The sequence below is a fragment of the Plectropomus leopardus genome, chromosome 6, assembly GCF_026936395.1.
Source record: "Plectropomus leopardus strain MGB_pleo_1.0 chromosome 6, ASM2693639v1, whole genome shotgun sequence".
NCBI lineage: Eukaryota > Metazoa > Chordata > Actinopteri > Perciformes > Serranidae > Plectropomus > Plectropomus leopardus.
The window spans coordinates 13,732,456-13,754,059 of NC_142181.1; the positions used below are offsets into that span (position 1 = coordinate 13,732,456).

Genomic DNA, 21,604 nt, shown 5'->3' on the forward strand with positions numbered 1-21,604 from the left:
GAACAAGAAGCAACATCCGGCCAGCAGATTCGTTCCTAACGTGACGTAGTGCACTACAAAACTCTTAAAGGGCTCTGGTTCCGCTAGTCTGTCGCCATGGCAACGGTTTGTTGAACGTTGATGTGGCCTGAATACATGACAAAATGAAACTCAAGCGGTTCCTTCTCAGATATTATCCACCAGGTAATACGAATATTTGTATTTGTTATAATTGTAACATTAGTTGTTTTTTTTAAAAGACTAAGCCGCTGCTGTAGAGGAGTGTTTCTACTTTTGTTGGTTAACGTAGCGGAGGTCACCGCTGCGTAATTCAGTTTCCGTCCGCCGGCATAAGTGGCCTCACCTGGTTTAACGTTAATCCATTTTCTTTATTCAGGTATAATCCTGGAATACGAGAAAGGGGGATATTTGAGGACCAAATCGATCGACCTTTTGGATCTGACCCCAGAGTGCGTGAGTTGAAGCTATCCCATACTGTAAAAAATATCATTATTTTTTTTTACAGTGTGTAAGACTTTATATTTTAAAAGTGATTTTTTTTAAAGTTAGTTTTTTATTTTTAAGCTTTTCATCTTCAACCATATCTTCTTCTTGTTCTACTGAATATTTCTGAAGAATTACTGTCATTACAATTATAATTTTATTTATAGTTTGCCTCATGTTATCACTCTTCAAATTATCCTTATATAATTTGAAGTTTAAAAATGTTTTTTTCCAACCATGCAGAACAAATCCAGATGAGCTGTTGGCAGAAATCAGGCTGTTGGAGCCTCTGATCAGGTCAGAGTCCCAGGCCGATCAGGTCAGACAGCTGATCCTTCGACTCCAGGAGAAACAGGGCCAACAGGACCACCACAGGTTCTGTTACTTCAAGGTCAGACACTGGATCATACATACATTACTGGTGAATAATAAATAAATCAACAGTACAAACATTTTTTGGCATATGTATTTTTTTTTCACATTGAGATCATTAATGGATTTTGTCCTCTGTAAGGCTGGTTTAATGTATGACACATAGGTGGTTGAAAACACATCGGATGATGGCAACATCAGCTGATTACAGTGATTTATTTTGATATTTGATATTATTTTATGATTTTTTTAATTTTTTATTTTTCTGATTTGTGATCTTTGTGAATGTAATGTAAATCTGTGTCAAACTGGGAGTTTGAGTTGCGATATCAGGCAATGCCCAAAATAGGCCCTAGAGGGCAGCAGTGAATAGGTTACTAAATCTTAAATTTACAGGCCTAGTAAGCAAGCCAACAGTCTAATCACATTATAACAACAATTGCTTCATGAGTGTCTCATTGCACACGGAATACACTTCATTTAATTGATAAGAAGACAAGGTTGGTTATCTGGCTGGAGGTCAGAGGATGAATGTTTTCGGTCTAAAACTGGGGAGACTGCAGTTCTGCATAAGGACAGAAAATCCTCTCATCACTGGTGGGCCAGGAGGGAGAGGATTTCCCATTAGATCAAAGTCAGAGTATTATATATGGGTATTACATGGGGAATCTTGAAGATGAATGAAGTAAATAAATGTATTCCCTTCAAGGTTATATTTTAAAATCTTTCTCTGCTCTTTTTGAAGGAGCTTAAGCCACACATACTGCCGCTGACAAACATTGCCTTTGACAAATCGGGGTCAAGGTAGGTTTGTCTGCACCACACAAAAGTCTTTGGAGTTCAGGAAAAGCTATGTATTCTTGTTTATTGTTTTTGTCTTTACCCTGTGTTACTCTGTAGGTTTATAACTGGGAGCTACGACAGGAAATGCAGAGTTTGGGACACAGCCTCGGGCACAGAGCTGCACACGCTGGAGGGTCACAGAAACGTGGTGTCTGCAGTTGCATTCAACAACCCCTATGGGTAATGAGCTGTTTCAGCAAAACTTTCATAGAGTCTTGCTCTATTTGACTGTGTTAATATTTATTTTGTTTATTTTTATCTTTCTGATACTTAGAGACAAGATTGCCACAGGCTCTTTTGATAAGACATGCAAACTGTGGTGTGCAGAGACGGGCAAATGTTTTCATACCTTTCGTGGACACACTGCAGAAATAGTATGTATGATAATCGTTTTAACTGAATTTTTTTCAATTTCGGTCTGTGTTTGGTAATGTTTTGCCTCATATACTGTAGGCTACTGCACATAGTCAGTATTTATGCAAATTTGCACGCTACCATTTATAGTTTCCAAAGCCAACTGAGCATATAAAATATGTAGTTAATGGTTGTCCTGGTATTTTTCTCGAGTAAAAATAGGTTAGCCAAAACTTTTTTGGCTCTGCAGCAGAATCCAGCACTAGTAACTGTAAAGGAGAGTTTTGTTTTGTGTAGGTGTGCCTGGCATTCAACCCCCAGAGTACGCTGGTGGCCACAGGCAGCATGGATGCTACTGCCAAGCTGTGGGATGTGGAGACTGGAGAGGAGGTGGCCACGTTGACTGTGAGTAATCTTCTCTTTACTCACTATATCCAAATGCCTCTCGTGATCTATTTTGTCTGGAAGCCAGTCTGGCATCTTTTCATTAAGAAAGTATTGATTCACTTTCATTCATTTTTAAAGTAATTGTTCCTGAATTGAATATTGTTATCCTTGCTGATGGTTAGTGCCTTTTCTACCCCACATATCTACCCATGATCTGATGGCGAATAGAACCGTAGCTCTTTAATAAGGCCACTGATAACCCACTCTGAGGGGAGTAGCGAGCTTTCTTTGATGTGCAGACTGCACGTGGGTCTGTGGTGTGACTGGCTGGTTGGCTGGCTCTGTCCCAGTGAGAAGCAAATCTCTGCAGCTCTCTCTGTTCTGTCAGTACTTCACACCACAAAGAATCAATCATTCTGACAGCAGTCAATTGAGCATAGAATCTTAAGCGCGCGCTCATGATTATTTACTTCAAGAATTTAAGATTTTACTTTTAAAGGAATACTTCACCCATAAAATCACCAATTGTACATCAGTTACTCACCCCATTTTACATTGAATTCATGAAGAAAACAGTTTTTTTTTCATGAACACCTCCATGGTGAAACTGTGAAAATTCTCAATGAATTGGATTTAAGGGGGGCGACATTTAACAACAGCAAAACTATATCGAAACATCTGTTTACTAAATCTAATTAATTTATGCAGTATAATTTAAGTTATCCAATTGTATCCTTAATACTTCACAAACACATGCATTTTAGTTAAAACCTTGCAATTTCTAACACTTTAGGATACGAGTAGCACATCTGGGTAAGTGTGTGTGTTCAAACACACGTGTGTGCCTAGGTGCGCCACCCCTCTGTGCATGAGACTTTTTATGCAGAAGTGTTGTAAATAGTAAAGTTTTAATGAAAATGCACATGTTTGGGAAGCACCAAGCACACAGCTTGATAAATAAGACTTTGCTACTGCATGAGTTGTGTGTGAGTTTGTGAACAGATGCTTTATATAGTTATGTAATTGTCTAACCCGGACCCCTTTTACTCCAATTAATCAAGAATTTTAAATTCTTTATTCACCATGGAGGCGTGTTAGAAAAGCAAAGTTTTCTTAATGAATTCAACGTAACACAGTGTAAGTGTTTGATATTCAGATGATGATCCTGTAAGGCTTAAGTCAGTATTTTATTTGAATGAATTACATTGTGTCTGATGTGCATTTTCATCTATAGCGGAAGAGACAGAGAAGATTTCTTTAAGAGAAAAGAAATGAGAGTGAGGGATTACGCTTTCTTTTTGATTTAATCCAGGGTCACACTGCAGAGGTCCTCTCTCTGTGCTTCAACTCAGCAGGAAATCAGCTCGTCACTGGCTCCTTTGACCACACCGTTGTTATATGGGATGTCGCTTCAGGAAGGTCTGACATCATCATTGTTATTGCAGTGTATGCACTGATTTCTGCATGAGTCTCATTAATGATACTCTACAATACATGCATGACACCTATGGATTCTGCATACACGAGTGTGCAACTGACTCATTGCTGCTTTTTCTGTTTTTTTTCAGACGTGTCCAGTCCCTGATTGGTCACACTGGGGAAATCAGCAATGTTCAGTTTAGCTGGGATTGCGCCCTCCTAGTGACAGGCTCCATAGACAAAACCTGCAAGGTAAACCAGCCTTGCAACTTGTGTGTGTGTGTGTGTGTGTGTGTGTGTGTGTGTGTGTGTGTGTGTGTGTGTGTGTGTGTGTGTGTGTGTGTGTGTGTGTGTTTCATTTCACTCTTCCAAATACAGTTATTTTGCCAAGAGGTCTCTTTACAGACTGGATTATATTAGAAAATGTTTGTTTTTTATTTAAGAAATTAAACCAATGCAAAACACAGTATATGAGATGGATGGCTCTTGTCATTCATATTCACCCTCCTGCATTTCCCACTCTCCACCCCCCCATCTGCTGTCTCTAAGGTCTCCACCATTTAAAGTAGAAAAATTGAATCCTAATATCTTAATTATGCCAAGATGAGTCATGCTCTGACGAATTATCCACCTCACTGCATTCCTCCAGGGAGATAGTTAAAGTAAAGCCGGTTAACACAGCTACCAGCTGCATGCAAGTATATTTTATGAGACTGTATTTGTGTTTGTTCACGTGTGTGTGTCCTAGTTTTTGTGCTTATGTGTTTCCTGTCTGTGTCTTTGTTTAATTTAACCAATGAGGGTTTTGTGTTATGTGTGTGTATTTGCAGTTGTGGGACGCAGTCAGTGGGAAGTGTGTGGCCACCCTAGTTGGACACAAAGAAGAAGTTCTAGATGTGTGTTTTGATTTAAGTGGTCAGCTCATTGCTTCTGCTTCTGCTGATGGTGAGACTTATTTGCCTAAAGTTTACATTACTAGTGGAGATATATGTATATGTATATGTAAAATTACTACTAATACTGTGGTATGTAAGTTCATATTCTTATTAAAATTTCAGATTTTTACACATTTCAACTTTTACCTCACTCTCTCTAGCAATTGTATGTTGATTTAATCACATGTCTAACGTTAATTAAAAATTGCACCGAACAAAGAGGTTACTTAAAAAAAAAAGTTAACAAAACTCCCCTAAAATTCTACTGTCAAACAGCCGTTTTTGTGTATATTCTGGTTTCATTAGGTCCAAACATATTTGACATATAAAAAAGCACAGTGCATGTACCCTAACAATCCTTCCCATTTCTGCCTCTGACAGGTACAGCACGAGTGTTCAGTGCAACCACACATCAGTGTCTTGTGATGCTGGAGGGCCATAGAGGAGAGATCTCAAAGGTAAGTCATTGGACTATTGGGGCGCCTGGTGGCTCAGCGGCAGCGGCAGTTCCCCCTTCAGTTCAGGCTTCAGGCTGTTTTGTGCTTACTGTGTGACATGGTAAACTAACCTGGCAAGTAGGACAAAGGATTGTAGTGAAGCCTCTGTTGATCTGATTAATTGACTCTCTAGCTTCTAGACTACATGTTTTCCAGGTAGGTCACAATAAGAAATCCTGAGTGCCTGCTGTCATCCTTGTACCATGATTGAGCGTGGTCTGGCCTTGTCTTATTAGCCTTTGAACTCAATTCTAAATGTTGCACCTGTGACATTACACATCATCACACATCCTTGAAAAGAACATGCACTAGTATAACATTATCTGGCATTTCCTGAGTCCAACATACAGATATTCTTGAATAAGGTGTGTGGTCTTTTTGACCGTGCATTGACCTAGTACCTAATTGGGATTGACTTTACCCGTTAACTGCTTTCCAGGGGCCTTGATCTTCATCAGTGTGTGTCCTGCAGGTTTTAGCTCAGAGAGGTTCAGTGTATGAGGGGCTTAGAAGTTACCTGTATTTACTGAAACATCAGGCTGCCGGTAATAAGTAGGCTGGATGGGGGATTATTCGACGGGATTATGAGACTAATCTCTCCCTAACAGGGCACCTCTCCCCCTCTCCTCCATACTTCTTAACCATGACCAACTTTTATTTTCCACTGGCCTATCCCCCTATTTCAGTGTCTCGGTGACCGATTCCAAACTCCTCAATGCATATTTCTGTGTGGATTCTACATATTGCATTTCATGTCAGCAATTTTTCAAAACATTTTGTGTTTAAATGTTTTGTCACTGTTCCAATCTTAAACAACCCATTAGCTTTCTTCTTGCTCGTAACTCAGACCAGAATATTATTATAGAGGTAGTATTCCATAATGTAAAAAAAGATAGTATAGTATGTCATCAAAAATGTCATAAAAAGATCATACTATAGTATATCATGAAAAATGTCATAAAACTTTATAGTATAGTATGTCATCAAAAATATAAAAAAGTGATTCTGAAATACGTTGTCAAAAATGTTGTAAACAGTCATACTATGGTATGTCATAGAAAATGTCATACAAAGTCATTGTATAATATGTCACGGAAAAGTTCATTTAAAAAGTCATAGTAGTTTAATAGGATTTAAGTCTGAAGTTGGAGATTTCATTAATGACACACAATGAAACACATAAGCTTTAAAAAAAAGTGGAGGGAAAATCAACGATTCAGCTTCTGAAAAGGATAATGACTCCATCAGGCAGCTACCAAAGATCATGGTATCTTACGTTACATCCATCAACAGCACATTCAAAAATCAAGTAGTTTTACTGTGTAAAATGTTGAGTATACATGATTTTAAACTTCTGCAATGTGAACCCACTATTTATGAAATCAGGTTAGAATTAGTATGTTATGTGGAATTGGGACATTGGGCTTTAGTCTTGTTAATTTATACCTCTTCCTTGTCGTTTCCTGATGATTTTTACTCATCTGTGTTAATTTTAAACTGTTTTCTTTCCGTCACTGTTCCCTTCATGGCTTCCACTTTCATCTTCTTCCTCAGGTCTTCTATCTTTGTCAGCTCCTTCTCTCTTCACTTTCCATTTCCTGTCTGGGGTCACTACTTGGTGCTCAGTTTACAGTTTTAATAAAAACATTCTTTACTTTGATGGCCACTAGATCCAGCCTCATTTAATCATCGCTTCCTTGACCTCGCTATAGGAAAAGAAAACCATTCAGGGAACGATAAACCTCCTCTCTAACACAATCAGCGTCAGCCATGATTTTCATAAACTCTACTTGAAAGAATTATCACTGAGTAGTGCCACTGATGCCTTATCCCCCTTAAGTATTTAAAGTTGAATGGCCTATGTGAAATAATGTTGCTGATGTGGTAAACATGTTCTGAACTCACTCATTTTCTCCCACCTCTTTGTCATTTCGACCACTTCTGGCATAATCTCTTATTCAGCACTCTCTTTTTGCTTGCTCCATTGCCCATGTAGCGCACACGAGCACACACACACACACACACACACACACACGTCTGAATAAGACTAACTCTCCTGCCTCTTTTGGTAGATCTGTTTCAGCCCCCAGGGCAGCAGGGTCCTAACTGCCAGCTCAGACAAGACAGCTCGTCTGTGGGATGTTCAGTCTGGAGTCTGCCTACAAGTCCTGGAGGGTCACACTGACGAGATCTTCTCCTGCGTCTTCAACTATGAAGGTGACACCATCATTACAGGTACGCACTAGCACACACTAACACGCACCACATCTGACAGCCACACAGACATTTGACAACCACGCACTGTTAAAATGTAGCCTCGGGCAGCAAATGTAATGCTCCTCGGCAGACGTCACAAATACTTAATTTCATATTTAGATGAAAAGCATGCAGCTGTGTCCGTCTGTGCAGCCACCTGCTTTTGTTGTGCTCTGCTGCAGGAAGCAAGGATAACACATGCCGGATCTGGTACTGACCCTTCCCTCGACCCATAACTGGCTCAGACAGGCTCATAATAATCAGTTTGACCTACTGTGTATCTTTCTGATTGTGGAATACCAACTAAAAAATCTAGTCCTGTAAAGGTGAAAGTCTGATTCACGACATCTGTGTAAGGTTAAAGTGCCATTGCAATTCATAGTTGCTTGATTATATAATTCTCTGTGATGTTCCTCCTGTTACTCAATCTGTTGAAAGTTTCACTTGTTCCCTGACTGTACTAACTTTGTACTGGTCTTTACCTGTAGACCTTCCATTTACTATGGAGTTCACAGTGTGGTACGTTTGCTCATGAAATGCCATCAAGTAGTTTAAAGTCTTCTATTGTGTTGGAATAGTTCAATATTTCGGGACAAATGTTTAGACAAAGCCAGGAGACAAAAGACAAAAGCTTAGTTTAGCATAAAGACTGGAGTTCCAAGACCCAAAATATGCCTACCAGCCCTGCTAAAGTTCTTAGCCTGCAACATAGTTACAGCACATAACCCCCCGTATGACCACAATTTGTTGTTTTTACATTTCTGTCTGTGTTGAGAATTAAAGGTTTTATGCAAGGATGAAATAATTGACAGATCCTAAGTCCTGCCCGGCTAGTTACTGTTGCTATGTCCGATAAGCTTAATAAAAGTAACATGGAGATACTGGTTATGATTAGGTGGGTGTTGCAGTGTTTTTGGGCGTCAAGAAGCAAACAGCATGTCTACAGTATGAGACAAAAGGATATATTCACAATGTTGTTTTTCTTACAGTAAAAAGTTAGTTGCTTTGGGACAGCACCTATCTTCACAGAGATGAAATAAACAATGTGCTTTCTTTCTTTCTTTCTTTTTCCTATCTATTTTATTGTGGTGTCTGGTGTGGATAAATGTGCTTCTAAACAGTGTTCAGTTGTCTTTATGAATGATCAATGGTGCTTGTATTTCACATCACAGAAATTTATTGATGTCAAAAGATAAATACATTCAGTTCTATCGTGACAGAGTTTACAGCTGAATTGTGTGCTTTTTTCCCAATGCTGATGTAACACTAGAGTACCACTAAGTATAGAAATAAACAGACCAAATTCACATACAAATTCAACATTACAAACCTTACTCTGTCTTCTCCTGACATAGTAAAAGCTAAAGAGAGCAGTCCACTACTCCAAGGTGCAGCAGTTCCAAATCTACAGTATATACAGTACAGCTATCCAAAATTCCCAAGTAACATGAACAAAATAACAGACTTACTCAAAACTGAATTTCAAGGTCACAACAGAGGTGGTATGTTGGCCAATGAACACAACAAAGATATGGGCATTTTGCTTCCTTTCAGCAAATTTGCACTTCTAAGTGGATATCAGAAGAAAGTGAGAGCTTTTTGTGGGCTTTCGTTTCAACAGCCTCTTTTAAAAGGTAGTTTTGATATAAAAGGTCTGAGCATGTTGAGTTGCAAGAAGGATTTAGACTGTTTTGTCTTTCTTCTATTTGTACTTTGCTTCATGTGTGTTCATGTGGAATAAATAAATAAACACAATTGGTTTGTGAGAATCTAAATATATATATTTATATAATCTGGAGCAGTTAAAACCTGCTGATTTTAATCTCTTGAATGCTAGTTCATTCCTTTCAGGAATGTCTTGCTCTCTGTTTTGCGTCTTACTAGACAGACGAATCTGAAAACAAAAACATGCTTTGATTAAAGGGAGACTGGTCCATTCATGGCTGTGAACAGACAAACTATGCAACTTCAATGGACAGAGTGAGGTGTATGAATTTTTTAAGTATGCTAATCACATAGTGCTCTCAGTTTGCATTAGGAGACACTTGTTGTGATAAGACAGAATCAGGCAAACGGTTGAGAACACGTAAGAAGTATGAGAGAATTAATTTGCAATATGAGACTACAGAGCCTTAAAGGGTCTCTAAAAGCCAATCAAACAGGCTGGACAGAGACCGGCCCTCCTCTTCCTCTTTCTCATGTAGCTTACAGTATTGGAGCACAGCTCTGAACAAGTCTGCAATCCGCCAAGCCTTCTGAGACATCAGATGAACCACCCTCTGGAACTGAAAAAAAAAGACAAAAATAGTTTAGTATGTCATTAAAATGAAAAACAAACAAACAAACAAACAAAGCAAAGCACGTTGAAGAAAAAGCTGTAATATTACATGTTGAAAAAAAAAATGTCATTGTATAGTTTTTGAGTGTTTTGGTTGATGAGTGAGCACCTTTAAAGGCTTTATAAATCTGTGGAGGGAGACCATCTGGTCCACAAGCCTTTCCAGATGCTAAGGCACATATCACCTCTTCAGCTTCTTTACAAGTTAAATCCATATCACACTCTCTTCTTCAGACACACTTGGAAGTTTAATACGTTGAAAAAAGTAATTCATTTGGTCTTCCATGTCCAATGTTTTAGAGGTTTACAAGGATGAATAAAAGTAATTTTGGCAATTTCTGTGTCAGTATAATGTAAGCTCCCATCCTTATCCTTAGTTTAAGTAATGGATCTATTTGAAGATTTGTTACTTATAGGACTGGATAAGTACCTCCCTAATCTCCTGGCATATTCATATGCCTTGTGTTTTTGTTTAAATAATACCTTTTTGCATTTTGAGATAGGAGTGTATTTAGAGCAGTTCTTGTTCCTATAACTCTGTCCCAGTTAGCTTTGCACACATTACGTTTATGATCAGATTCAGCTTCCTGTAGCGCTACCTCAAGGCGTCTCCGTTCTTGTAGCCTTCTTTTCTTTTTTTAGTTGAACAGTATGATATAATTATGCCCCTTTAAGAAGCTTTAATTGTTTCCCATAACTTTGAGGGATCTGTATATTCATTATCATTCTCCAGGATAAACATGTTTAGTTCTCTTTTGGTCATAGAGCAGAAATCTTTTTAGGTATGTGCTTATTTTCTGATAACACCCATCATGGTCAATAGTTAAGAGTTGCCAAAAGAGCATGGTATAACTTATTCGCAGTTTTTGGAGTTTCTTTTTCACCAGCATGAAAGCCTTGTTTTTGGACTGAACTGCTTCACTGAGGTCGGGGAAAAGGTGTACTTTCTTAACTCTGAACCGGAGGTCTCTTTTCTCACGTGCCAGCTGCAGGACCTTCATTTTATCCTGGTAGTTGAGGAACTTCACAATAATGGGTTGAGGATGGTTTGGTAGATCGGCCCTGTTACGCATGGCAATCCGGTTGCTCCTCTCCATGCAGAGCGGCTCTGGAAAGTTCTCCTTCCCGAGTAGATCAGGAATCAGGCACCGCAGGAAAGCCATCATATCAGCTACCTTGGATCCCTCTGGAACTCCCACGATATGCAGATTTGACTGTCTGCTCTTATTCTCCAGGTAGTCCTCCTTTAATTGTAGCAACACCGTATTTTTCTCCAACACCTGTATGCGTTTTAGCGCATCAGCCACATCGTCTTCAGCTTTACTCACTCTCTGTTGCATCTCAATAATTTTCTCTGCTAAGTTGTTCAAGTCAGTGCTAAGCTGATCAACTTTCCTTTTTATTCCATGCAGATTTGACAAGACCTCCTTTTTTACTGTCATCTATGGCACAGAGCATCTCTTTCATTGTATTGTCTCCAGCCATTGTTTGTCACTTGGTGAGACGCCGCCAGCGTCATAAAGTTTCAGTGATTCCTTTCAGGATTTGATCCTCAGACTAGTGTCAAATCTTTGAGTTATGTATTAGATTTCCTCTTTCAAAAACCACATTCCAATGATAATTAAGTTCAATAATAGTTCAATACAACTTAGACAGACAGGTCTTAGTGCAGAGCTCACCCATGCACGCCCTCCCATTCCATTTTTCATGTTTTTGATATAACTGTTGTGCCTACCTTTGCAATCCTCTTCTCTTTGGACTTCCTGAAGTAGAGTGCAGGAAGGCCGAGCTCAGAAGCGGCGATCCACTGCAGGGCCACTCTCAGCTCTGAGTCCACGCGCTCAGGTTCAAGGTCACAGTTGACCACCAAGAGCACCCTGAGGTTGCTACTGCCGCCTGCTGTCCTTGCTGAACTGCTCTCTGAAAAATCAAAGGTGACAGGAAAGCTCTACTGTTTTTGTTTTGTTTTTGTGTAAAATAAAGTGAATACAACTGCATTTTGTTGTGCAACCATCTGTTGTACAATGAACAATAAATATCCCTTTATTTTGTAGCAGGAGGGAATCCCTACATAACAAACCTTGAATGTTCACTATGCTGCCTACTCCATCAAAGCACTGTATTAATACACAGACATTTCATTATTTACTATGCTTGCCGGGGGAGCACAAGCCAACATGCCAAACCATTGCGTGTATTCATACAGCATGTTTAGCTTCAAAATAGCAGAAACATCCTGAACTCAGTTTTGCTTACAGATGATCTTTGTTGGAGTTGAAGTCATTAAACAAAGATGAACTTTGTGTAGAGACACTTCTGGAACTATGGGCTCTTTTCAATTATGGATGACCATATTTAATTCAGAAAGGAGAATTGCCTCGATTCAAGCACATCCATTTGAGGGATTCATCACAGACCCAGCGAATACTGTAGTCAAGTTACTCAACAGCTCTTTGTTAGTAGAGATGCTAAAGCTTTAGAGTGAATAATTCAGAAGTTCAAAACAATTAGATGACACGAGAATCCATCACCACACTTACCAGAGATATGCTCCTTTGTTCCTGCTAGATGTTCTTCCTCTGTCTCCCCACTGTGAGGAAAAAAACAATACCAACCTCAAATACAGTAACATACAGCATCACTTAAAGAAATAGTTCAACATGTTGAGAGATTATTCACCGTCTTACCAAGAGTTAGATCAAAAATTCTAATACTTTTAAGTCTGTACGAAAAACATGAAACTACCGCCAACGGCTGGTTAGCTTGTCTTAGCCTTAAGACTGGAAACAAGGGGAAACAGCTACACCGTCTCAGTCCAATGGTAACAAAATCTGCCAGCAACTTAAGTTCACCTATCAACAGTTCATATTTTGTTTGTTTAAATCATACTTAAAACTAAACTAAGTGCACAAACGACATTGTGGTTTTACAGGTAAATATGTGCCAAATATTTCACCTAACATTCAGCTAAAAAGTCAATCAGCATTCTGCTTTGGCAGTATCACAATGTACGAGGGAGATGTACTTAGAGATCCTGACAATATGATTTTCAATACTGTCAAAAAATATATGCTCTTCTTCCTGTTAAACTCAAATGAAGCGGCTGTACTGAGGATGTATTGTATGTAGCACACGTAACATGCCACCAGAGGTCTAAGGTGACAGACATAGCAACTGCCAGCTGTGGGGATAACGCTACAGGACTGTGAACAGCTGAACCACAACAGCAGAGAGAGACTGCAAGAAACACTGCATATTTTCACACCTAACTCTGTGGATTAACACTTTATTTCCACCAAAATTAAGAAGTAGTGATTGTTGGAACAGTGGACTAAACTAACAAAATAACAAGAAAAGCAGCAACGGTATTGATGAGTTTTATTTTGTCTCTGTTGAGTTTGAATTCAGGGTGAGTTAACAAGGAAATTAAGCTAGTGTCTTTGTCCAGTAAAAAAGAGAAACTTGGATTCAGAATGAGCATATATATATATATATATATATATATATATATATATATATTCACTGTTAATCTGAATGTGTTTCAAATGTTACAGTTGAGATACAGATAATGCAGCAGACTGGAGAGGCTTTTATGTCTATTAAAACAGACATTATTATCTGTGCTAGCTATGACATCAGTCACCAGTCATGTGCATGAGAATTAGTTTAGCAGCCTGTCACAGTAACATGACACCTGATTGCTGTGCAGGTGAGAAAATGAGGAAAAGCAATATCCTATCTAAAACTCTTCTGTCTCATTAGAAAAATGTCATTACGGGTATAAGAGAAACATATTAATGAGAAATATTTCTGCACCAGCCTGTGACAGTTACCTGATTACTGTGCTCTGAGTGGGCACATCAGAAAAAGCATCGAGGTCTGCCAGGCCTACGCTGGATGCGCTGCTGGTTCCGTTCCTGTTAACCAATGACAACAACAACAACAACAACAACAAAAAAAAACAGATAGTGTCCTTTGCATGTTGTCTCAAGACATCCGACATGATTGCTGACATGTGAAGAGAACAATAACCAGGAGCAGCGATGCAGGTCATGTTGTTCATTAGCTGGTGATTAACATATAAATAGCAGCTGCAGCAGAGTCAGAGCTCAAGGTGGGAGAGCTGGTGAGTTTTGTCCGGCAGCAAGCCTGTCTGTATATGAGGATGAGGAGATTTGGAGGCAGTTTAGGCGGGTAGGGTGGACAGGCAGGACTGGCAGCCATGCCCTTGTGTCACAACATGGATCAGGGAATGAGGTGGAGTTAAAGTAAGCAGATAGATGGAAAGTTGCAAGGAGCAGTGTGTGTTATGGTGGTGCAGACAACTACTACTGCAGTTAATTAAGCAAAAGGTAAATATCTGATATCACTGCCACAATTAACAGCTTCCCCTCTCTTATCCACTGAAATAAATGCATTTAAATATGCAGTTTATAATGGTCCATAATCACAGCATATGAGGTTGTTTTTTTTAGGGCAAAGTAAAAACAGGGCTCTTTCTACTTTTATTTTAAGCCCAGGTCAGTGACTCAAAGTTGAAAAAGTTGGTGTAGTTGGCTAAAACAAATGAGAATTTGATGAAGCAAAGAAAATGGTTTAGCAAATGTTCGCAACTAGAGGCCTTTGATGTGAGAGGTCACTGCCCTGTAGCACTGCAGCCAACTACTGCAGGTAGTTGTGCGTGGGGTACAGGCAGGGTCTCGCTCTGTATGCAAGCTATGGAGAGGGCTTTGTAGAGTGAGCTCTCTGCCATACATCGCCTCAGCAGGCGTGGATATTGCAGCAGCAGGGAGTAAATTGGCACTGGCACAGGAGAGCACAAGTGTCAGCAGCAATGGGCCAATGAGAGTGGGGTGAGGGTGGGAGCAGCAGCGTTTGGAGCAGTATCACGGAGCAACGGTTACTGACCCCTCGCTCAGCTGGATAAAACTACTGGTCTCCTCGTGGGGGTCATCCTCTGGGGTTATATGGGACCAGCTCCCCATGCTCTCTTCACTGCTAGCACTCATAGAACGCTTGTCGCTCTTCACTACTGCAGCCACCGCCACAGCTGGCCTGTCCCTCTCACTGCTGGGGAGAGCAAACCACAAGATGGTGGGAGTGACCATCGAATAGTTGTGCACAATGTCTGCTGCAATGTGTGGTTACTGCGAGTGTTTTTCTGTGGTGCTCTTCTGTTCATAATTCATTTAACATTTTTAACTTAAAATGCATTTTAAGGAGTAAAGGCAGCATTGTGACAGTTTCAGCTCTGAAAGATACAGAACAGTAGGCAAATTGGTGAATCAAAGGATAGCGAAGGAGCCGCTCTACTCTCGTTATAATTGTCTAGTACTCGTTGCCTTTGTTGGTTGGATTGGTTCGGTTTAGGCAAGAGGAGAAGGATTGGTTAGAGTTAGGGTAAAGCCTGATTTATGCATGAGCACATTACACTTTCGCAGAGTGACGCCAGAATTGCCGTATTTTCAACCAAAAAAAGTCTTTACACTTTTCTTTTATATTGGGCACATACGTCATGGACACTGTAATATTTTGTTAGGCAATATGATTGGTAGCGTTACTATCATCACTATGGATATGTTTTTTTCTTAAGCCACACTTACTCTGAATGGCATTTACAGTCCACAGAATTGGTGGTCTGTCAGCAGCAGCTTCTGCAGCTGAGAGGACAGAGGCTGGCACATCATACATAGTATATGGGCCGGACAAACCTTCATCTTCACCTTCGGCAGAAATTTACTGGACTAAAATATTTTATGTGCCAGCGCCATGAAAAGAAATCAACAATGTTTGTATTTACTGATTCCTAGCACACCATGGCGAGTGAGGGCAGTCTGGCACTTGCAGAGTGGAGGCTGATTAGTTAATGAAAATATGGATGACATTAAGCTAAAAACACGTAGACAGCAGGATATCTGTGTGATTTTAAACAGATTTTAAACAGTTGAAACTTCACTAAATGCAACAGAAATAGGTATAGGTTACCATGGAGACAAGTGATATCTTTTGCTGAAGGATAAATTGAAAACATAGCGCTGCTCTTTTTTTCTGTCGTGCAACACTCTTCAAAATTGTCACGTGCTCAAGCATAAATCAGCCTTAAAAATGTCAGGGTAAGCCAGTCAGATGCAGGTTCAGGGTTAGTAAGGCACAGTAAGGCCAGTCATTCTTTCACTGTCCAAGGAAAGGCAAATTTGCATACAGTAGAGTAACTTCATACAAAAGGCAAGACTTTGGAACTTGAGATAACTGCACTATATAAAACAGAAGCCAATTCATTTCAGTATCAGTACTGCATCAGCAAACTGTGCTCCCCGGCGACACTGTTGGATTTTCAGTGTTTCTGCAGAAACTGATTAAATTAAGTCATAATCAGATGATTGAGGGCTGCCATCCTTGACAATACCAGAGGGAAATCAGGTTTTATTGACTAGGCGAGTGATTGAGTTCCATTTTTACACAAGGGACAAACAGATGCACTCCACTTGTTCCTGGATTACATGTATTGTAAAGTGAAGAGGAGCGTGTCTTGTGACTCTCCTGAGGCACCAGAGCCTTTCAGCTGTTTTCCTCTCATTCACTATTGAACAAGTCTTACTTTGAGGATCTTAGTGTTTTTAAAACACACAGTAATAGTATATATATAGTAATATTATATTTCCCTTCCCTCTGTATGCCTATCTTGCACAACTTATGCATTTTCAGCTGGTTCATTTTGTTCCAGGCTGAGATGCACTATGAACTGCTCCAGTCCTCATTACCCCCAGAATACACACTAAAATGTCTCCTTGGAGAGTGTACGCTCACCTGCTTTCTCCAAAAGGCCATGCAGACAATTTGAGTTTTTAGAATTAGAGTTATTTTGCAACCTTGCCTGTCTTGCTAAAATGTCTTGTTTGAATTAAACATAAAAGACCGACCATGTCTTATATTTATTAATCAGAAAGACCCCAAATGACTCAATATAAACACCATTCTTCAGCTAACTCGCTGCCAAACAACTTCTCTCAAGCAAGCTTTAACCTGACGTGATACCTGAATTCTCTGCTATTTTAGTTGTGTCAATGTACTCTAAACACCAATTGAGTGTGTTGTGGTTTTAGTGGGTTAGCCAAATGTGAGTGCAGCTTGTACTGATCAAGGTGAGTCAAACAGCCCTGTGGTGGATAAAAGATGAAGCCACTAAAAGCTTTCTGCACACACAGTTCATCACCCAGACAGCCTGAGTCACCGCCTAGCCAAAGGTTTGTCAAACCTCACACACTGCTAAAATAGATCGCCTTTTCACAGTGAATAGTTCATCTGTGTACCTGCTACTCTTTGATCAGAAAATCTCTAAAAACAGCTTGGAGGGCCTGGGATTCATTTGTTTATAACTTTCTTAGAGAGCTTTTTATGTTCACCTTAAGGAAAACCATGTGATTCTTCATTGCTCTTGTCAGGCAGATTAATCTCTACTTTTCACATCTAAACTTTGATGTTTCTGGTACTGAGCTACAAAACACTTTCTGCCTAAGGGAGGGGTCTGATTCTCACACAGAAGTACTGTGAGTAGTGTACTACCTGCTGCTGCTGGCCGTAGCTCTCTCTGTACGTTTGGTAGCTGACACATCTTGGGATGCCTCTTGAGGTTCTTCTCCTGTCCTTTCAGGATTTAAATGAGTCTCCTCATCCTTCTGATCTCCTTCAATGTGGATCAGCGGCACATCTCTGGGGCCCCTCAAGCGGGATGCACTGCTGTCGCTAGTCCCAGACCCTACGCCAATACCAGTTTGCTCCTGGCTGGACCTACTCCGACTACAGCTTAGATGGGATTGTTTGAACCCCCTCCTCCTTTCAACAACAGGCATGTGCGGCTGTGGGAGCGACCCAGATGCACCCCCAGCTACATCTTGCTGGCCCCCCAAGGCAGACTTGCCAATATCTACAATATCAGCTGCCAGGCGATTGGCAAACTGCTGCACATGGGGCTGGGAGTCTCCTGCAGCCTCAAGTTCTATACTGTCCTCTGGATCGGCAATGATTTTGTTCTTTCTCATCAATGACTCAATGGAGCTCGACCAGGTTTCATGAATCAGCATATCCGTAATCTGGTCAGTCTTACCCCTTTGGTAGAGGCAGGAGTCTGACTTACACAGTCCTGTGGCTGAAACTGAGTTGGTGGGGAAGATATTTAATGTGTCTCCATGCACATTGCGGGCAAATCCATCAAAAGAGTTGGCTTTAATGGGTGAGTTGACAGTCAGTCGCGAGTCTGAGGAGCGCCGGTCAGGGACAGACGACTGCCGTATACAGAATGGAGTTCTAGGAGAAGGGGGGAAGAGGCTGTTGCTCCACTCTTTGGTCTTAGCGATGCCATACTCTCTGTTTTCTTTGTCCATGTCCTGAAGCATAAACCTGTAGAACTCCTCTGTGATGCTCTCTGTGCTTGACTGTTTGGACAGGCAGGACGAGGTCCTGACATTAAGGTGACCATTTTTCTTCGATGCAGCCTGTTGTACAGCTGCAGTCAGAATGCTGCTGGCATTTTTCCCTGCGTAGTAGTCCAACAGAAGGTCAAAGCCCCTGCCCTCGGTCTCCATTTGGTTTACCATAAACCGTGAGAACTCATCTGTGATGCTCTCACAGCTAGACTGCTTAGAGATCGAGCTACCACGGCTCAAGTTCTGACCTAACCGGCTGCCAAGGCCCAGGGTGTTGGGTGTGCCTGAGGGGTCTGCGTCTTCTTCTGGAATACTCTCATAACTAGATGCCTTCCCACGGCTCCACCTCTCACACTGCAACCTGCTGCGTGGCTGGCCTGCTTTGGAGGTATCCACCACGTTAAGCTCGGGACAGTTCATGATCCTGGCCGTGACTTCAGAGGCAAAGAGGGCAAATGGGTCCTGTGGTTCATCTAGGTTAACTGATTCGTCCACCACACGGTTCACAAGCCGCTCCATCAGCTCAGGTTGCTCCTCTGTTTTCCTCTTGATCTCACTCAGGCGTGGCGCCCGATGTTTCTTGGAGGCAGCGTTGCTGCCCTGAGCCTCTTTCCTCCTGAGCACTGTACGGCAAGCAGGAATCAAGTAGGCTTCTGGCCCTTCAGGTGACGTCCCTTTAAGGGAACAGAACCATGGCTGTTTCCCAGTGTTGTTTTCCAGGCAGATAGCTGCCAGTTCTGTGGCCATAGACACCACTGTAGCAGCCAAATCATCAGCATAGCAAGTAATAGGTGTCCTGGACTCTGAATCCATTCTCCAAGAGAGCAGAGAACTGCAAGAGTTGAGGGAGGACTGGGGTGTGAGGGAGGACTGGGGCGTGAGAGAGGACTGTCTACTGTCACCGGCAGTCACTCGCCGTCCTCTCCTGTCTGTGCTATGAACTTGGATTTCACTCAAAGGTTCTCTGATGGCACCACTGCCCTGCTGGATCTGCTGGTGGTCGGAGGAGTCTTTGGCAGGCAAAGAGTTGGATATCGATTGACTCTGTCTGCATGGCTGCTGCTGTTGCTCTCTGCTGTGCGTTGTTGAGGAAGATGCAATGAGATCACTTTCCTCAAGCACATATTTCTCCTTCAGCCCAGGAACCATGGTAAACTTATCTGTGCAATGTAGTATGCTGCTGTGGCTCTCACTATTAGTGGACTGGCCATGGCCAACTAAGCACTGTAATTGACTTAATGGATCCCTGCTCTCTTTGGTGGTAGCACGCTCCCTAGCACAAGTATCACCTTCTTGAGTCTCTAATGACCCTTGGTCATATACAGAGATGTGACTGATTTTCTTTTGTGTCAGACAAAGGATATCAAAGAGCAAATTATTAACACTGTCCTGCAGAAACACCTGAAGGCCTGGCGCATCTTTTCCAGTACCCTCCAGTTCTTTTTTCTTTTTTGCTTTCTCTAAAGCATGCTTGAATAGGCTGTCTGCCACCTCATTTATCAAGTCATCCACCTCTCTTTCATCCATGTAGGATTTTTTTGGACAAGTAATGCCATCTACTATCTTGTTATGCGTGGTCTCCAGTAAGTGGGCTACACTCCTGTAGCCTTGCGGCTGAGCCAACACCTCAGCTGCTTCCCTGTGTAGGACCTCAGCAATGTTGGCACGAAACGCTTCAACACTGGTACCTTCTGCCACGCTGCAGTGCAGTGTGATGGCTGCAGAGGCTTCGGCAGCAGACATCAGACCACGGGATGCTGTGCAGACTTCGGCTGAATCGACGTCAGAATCTGCACATTCCCCTGACTCCTCTGTTAGCTCCACAGCTGCTACAGCACCAGCTACCTGAGCCATGCCACATATAGCTGACTGGAAGGAGTAGTTGCCTCTCTCCTCTGGTTCTGCCATCTCCTCCTCTGTGTCTTCCTCTGAGGCTGATTCCATAGTGAGCTGTTCTGTCAGCTGTGGGTTGGTAATGGTGCCGATGACACTGGCAGCACAGGCCAAAGCAACCTCCACATGTTTGGATGGGCATCCTCCATTGTGGTGGGGGATGTGCGCCTGTGTCCCATTCTCTGGTGTCTCTCTGGCTTTGACAGCGATGTCCTGGTCAGGCACATGAGACACCTGGTTCTCTGGCCACTCTGTGGCCCCTTCAGAACTGTCTGGACTTTGAACAATAACAATCTTGGGGAGTTCAAAAGAGCAGGTGCGCTGTTGGGAAGGCTCTTTGGTCTTTGAGCGACCTGTAGCAGTGGAGGGACAACTAGACAGGGAGACGCTGACAGCAGCCTCAGAGACAAAGGAGGTTTCATCTTGAGAGAGGCGTATGAAGGCATCTTGCAGTACTGACTCAGCCAGATTGGTGGCATAGTGACCAGCCGATTCCTTCGTATGGAGGCTTGCTCGTTGACTCCCTTCCCTTTTCACCTCAGCATCCTCCCTGTTTTGATTATGTCCCCTCTGACATGCAAGTCTGACACAATGCTTTTGCGCAGCCTCCACCAAGCTCTCTGCCAGGTCACCACTCTCTGGTTCTGTGAAGAGACCAAGAAAAAAAAGGCAGAAAGGGGATGAAACATGTCCTCAATGATTAAAAAGCAGCTCCATCAGTTTCCAAAGTGTCACAGTAAAAGCAGAAAATTATCCTGTTTTACCCTTCACTGAAGCCATGTTATGTCTTGTTTGACCCATTCAGTTTCCCCTTTGACAAAATTCAAGAGAATTATTCTCTAACATATGTCATTCATCACCGTGGTAGCATGGTAGCACAAAGGCAGTAAATACATATTTTCTTCTTGTGTTATACATTCTCAAACACTATAAAAATATTTCAGTGCTTGCTACACAACTGCCTCTGCGGTGTTGCTGCAACCTCAGAAGGAAATGCAGAAATAATTGAACTCATTATTTGTTTTTAAATTTGACATCCACTCGATAATGACAAATACTATAAAATACTGAGTTCTAGTTCGATGTCATAAATAATGTAACAGTTCTTAACATATTTTTTTTAACTTTGTCGATACGGCTTTTCACAGTATCATACTTTGAACGCATTTTGCTAGACTTAAAATTCCACAGTATCTGTGTGAGAAGTGGCACAGTAGGACTACCATCACTCACACTGCTATCTCTATTTGATAGGCAAAGTCTTAACCAACAGTGAGCCAGTCATGCCTCAACACTACAAGCACTGTAAACATCGTGGTTACAAGAAATAGAAAAAAGCAACATCCCAATGAAGGAGAAGAGGACATACTTTCATATGGATGTGGATAACGGTAGTGTGTCTGT

The 21,604-nt window shown here is 41.5% G+C and overlaps 2 protein-coding genes across 5 annotated transcripts in view; one reads left to right on the top strand and one right to left on the bottom strand.

Annotated features, from left to right (window-relative positions):
* Positions 1-77: 77 nt before the first annotated feature.
* daw1 (dynein assembly factor with WDR repeat domains 1) lies at positions 78-8,559 on the top strand. Its single transcript, XM_042487252.2, has 13 exons — positions 78-183; positions 377-449; positions 727-874; positions 1,601-1,659; positions 1,756-1,878; positions 1,973-2,072; positions 2,350-2,457; positions 3,752-3,858; positions 4,008-4,110; positions 4,689-4,803; positions 5,175-5,251; positions 7,363-7,525; positions 7,729-8,559. Exons 1-13 carry the CDS (start codon positions 144-146, stop codon positions 7,761-7,763), a joined length of 1,251 nt encoding a protein of 416 aa, XP_042343186.2. The 5' UTR covers positions 78-143; the 3' UTR covers positions 7,764-8,559.
* Positions 8,560-8,700: 141 nt separating this feature from the next.
* sphkap (SPHK1 interactor, AKAP domain containing) overlaps positions 8,701-21,604 on the bottom strand; it is a 141,680-nt gene continuing 128,776 nt past the window's right edge. For 3 of the 4 annotated variants that reach the window (XM_088078823.1, XM_088078822.1, XM_042486022.2), the window contains 6 exons: positions 17,448-20,844; positions 14,793-14,954; positions 13,718-13,801; positions 12,425-12,474; positions 11,620-11,804; positions 8,701-9,831 (listed from right to left, as the gene is read on the bottom strand). In XM_088078823.1, the coding sequence (XP_087934949.1) occupies positions 9,679-9,831; positions 11,620-11,804; positions 12,425-12,474; positions 13,718-13,801; positions 14,793-14,954; positions 17,448-20,844 (4,031 nt within the window). In that variant the 3' untranslated portion in view covers positions 8,701-9,678. The remainder of the gene's footprint in view (positions 9,832-11,619; positions 11,805-12,424; positions 12,475-13,717; positions 13,802-14,792; positions 14,955-17,447; positions 20,845-21,604) is intronic. The other variant, XM_088078824.1, reaches the window with a different exon arrangement.

Bases quoted from the DNA above. Each gene is read 5' to 3' on its own strand.
- daw1 (XM_042487252.2), top strand. From the start codon at position 144: ATGAAACTCAAGCGGTTCCTTCTCAGATATTATCCACCAG. The intron at 450-726 runs GTGCGTGAGTTG...CCAACCATGCAG, and splicing joins CTTTTGGATCTGACCCCAGA to AACAAATCCAGATGAGCTGT. The intron at 875-1,600 runs GTCAGACACTGG...CTCTTTTTGAAG, and splicing joins ACAGGTTCTGTTACTTCAAG to GAGCTTAAGCCACACATACT.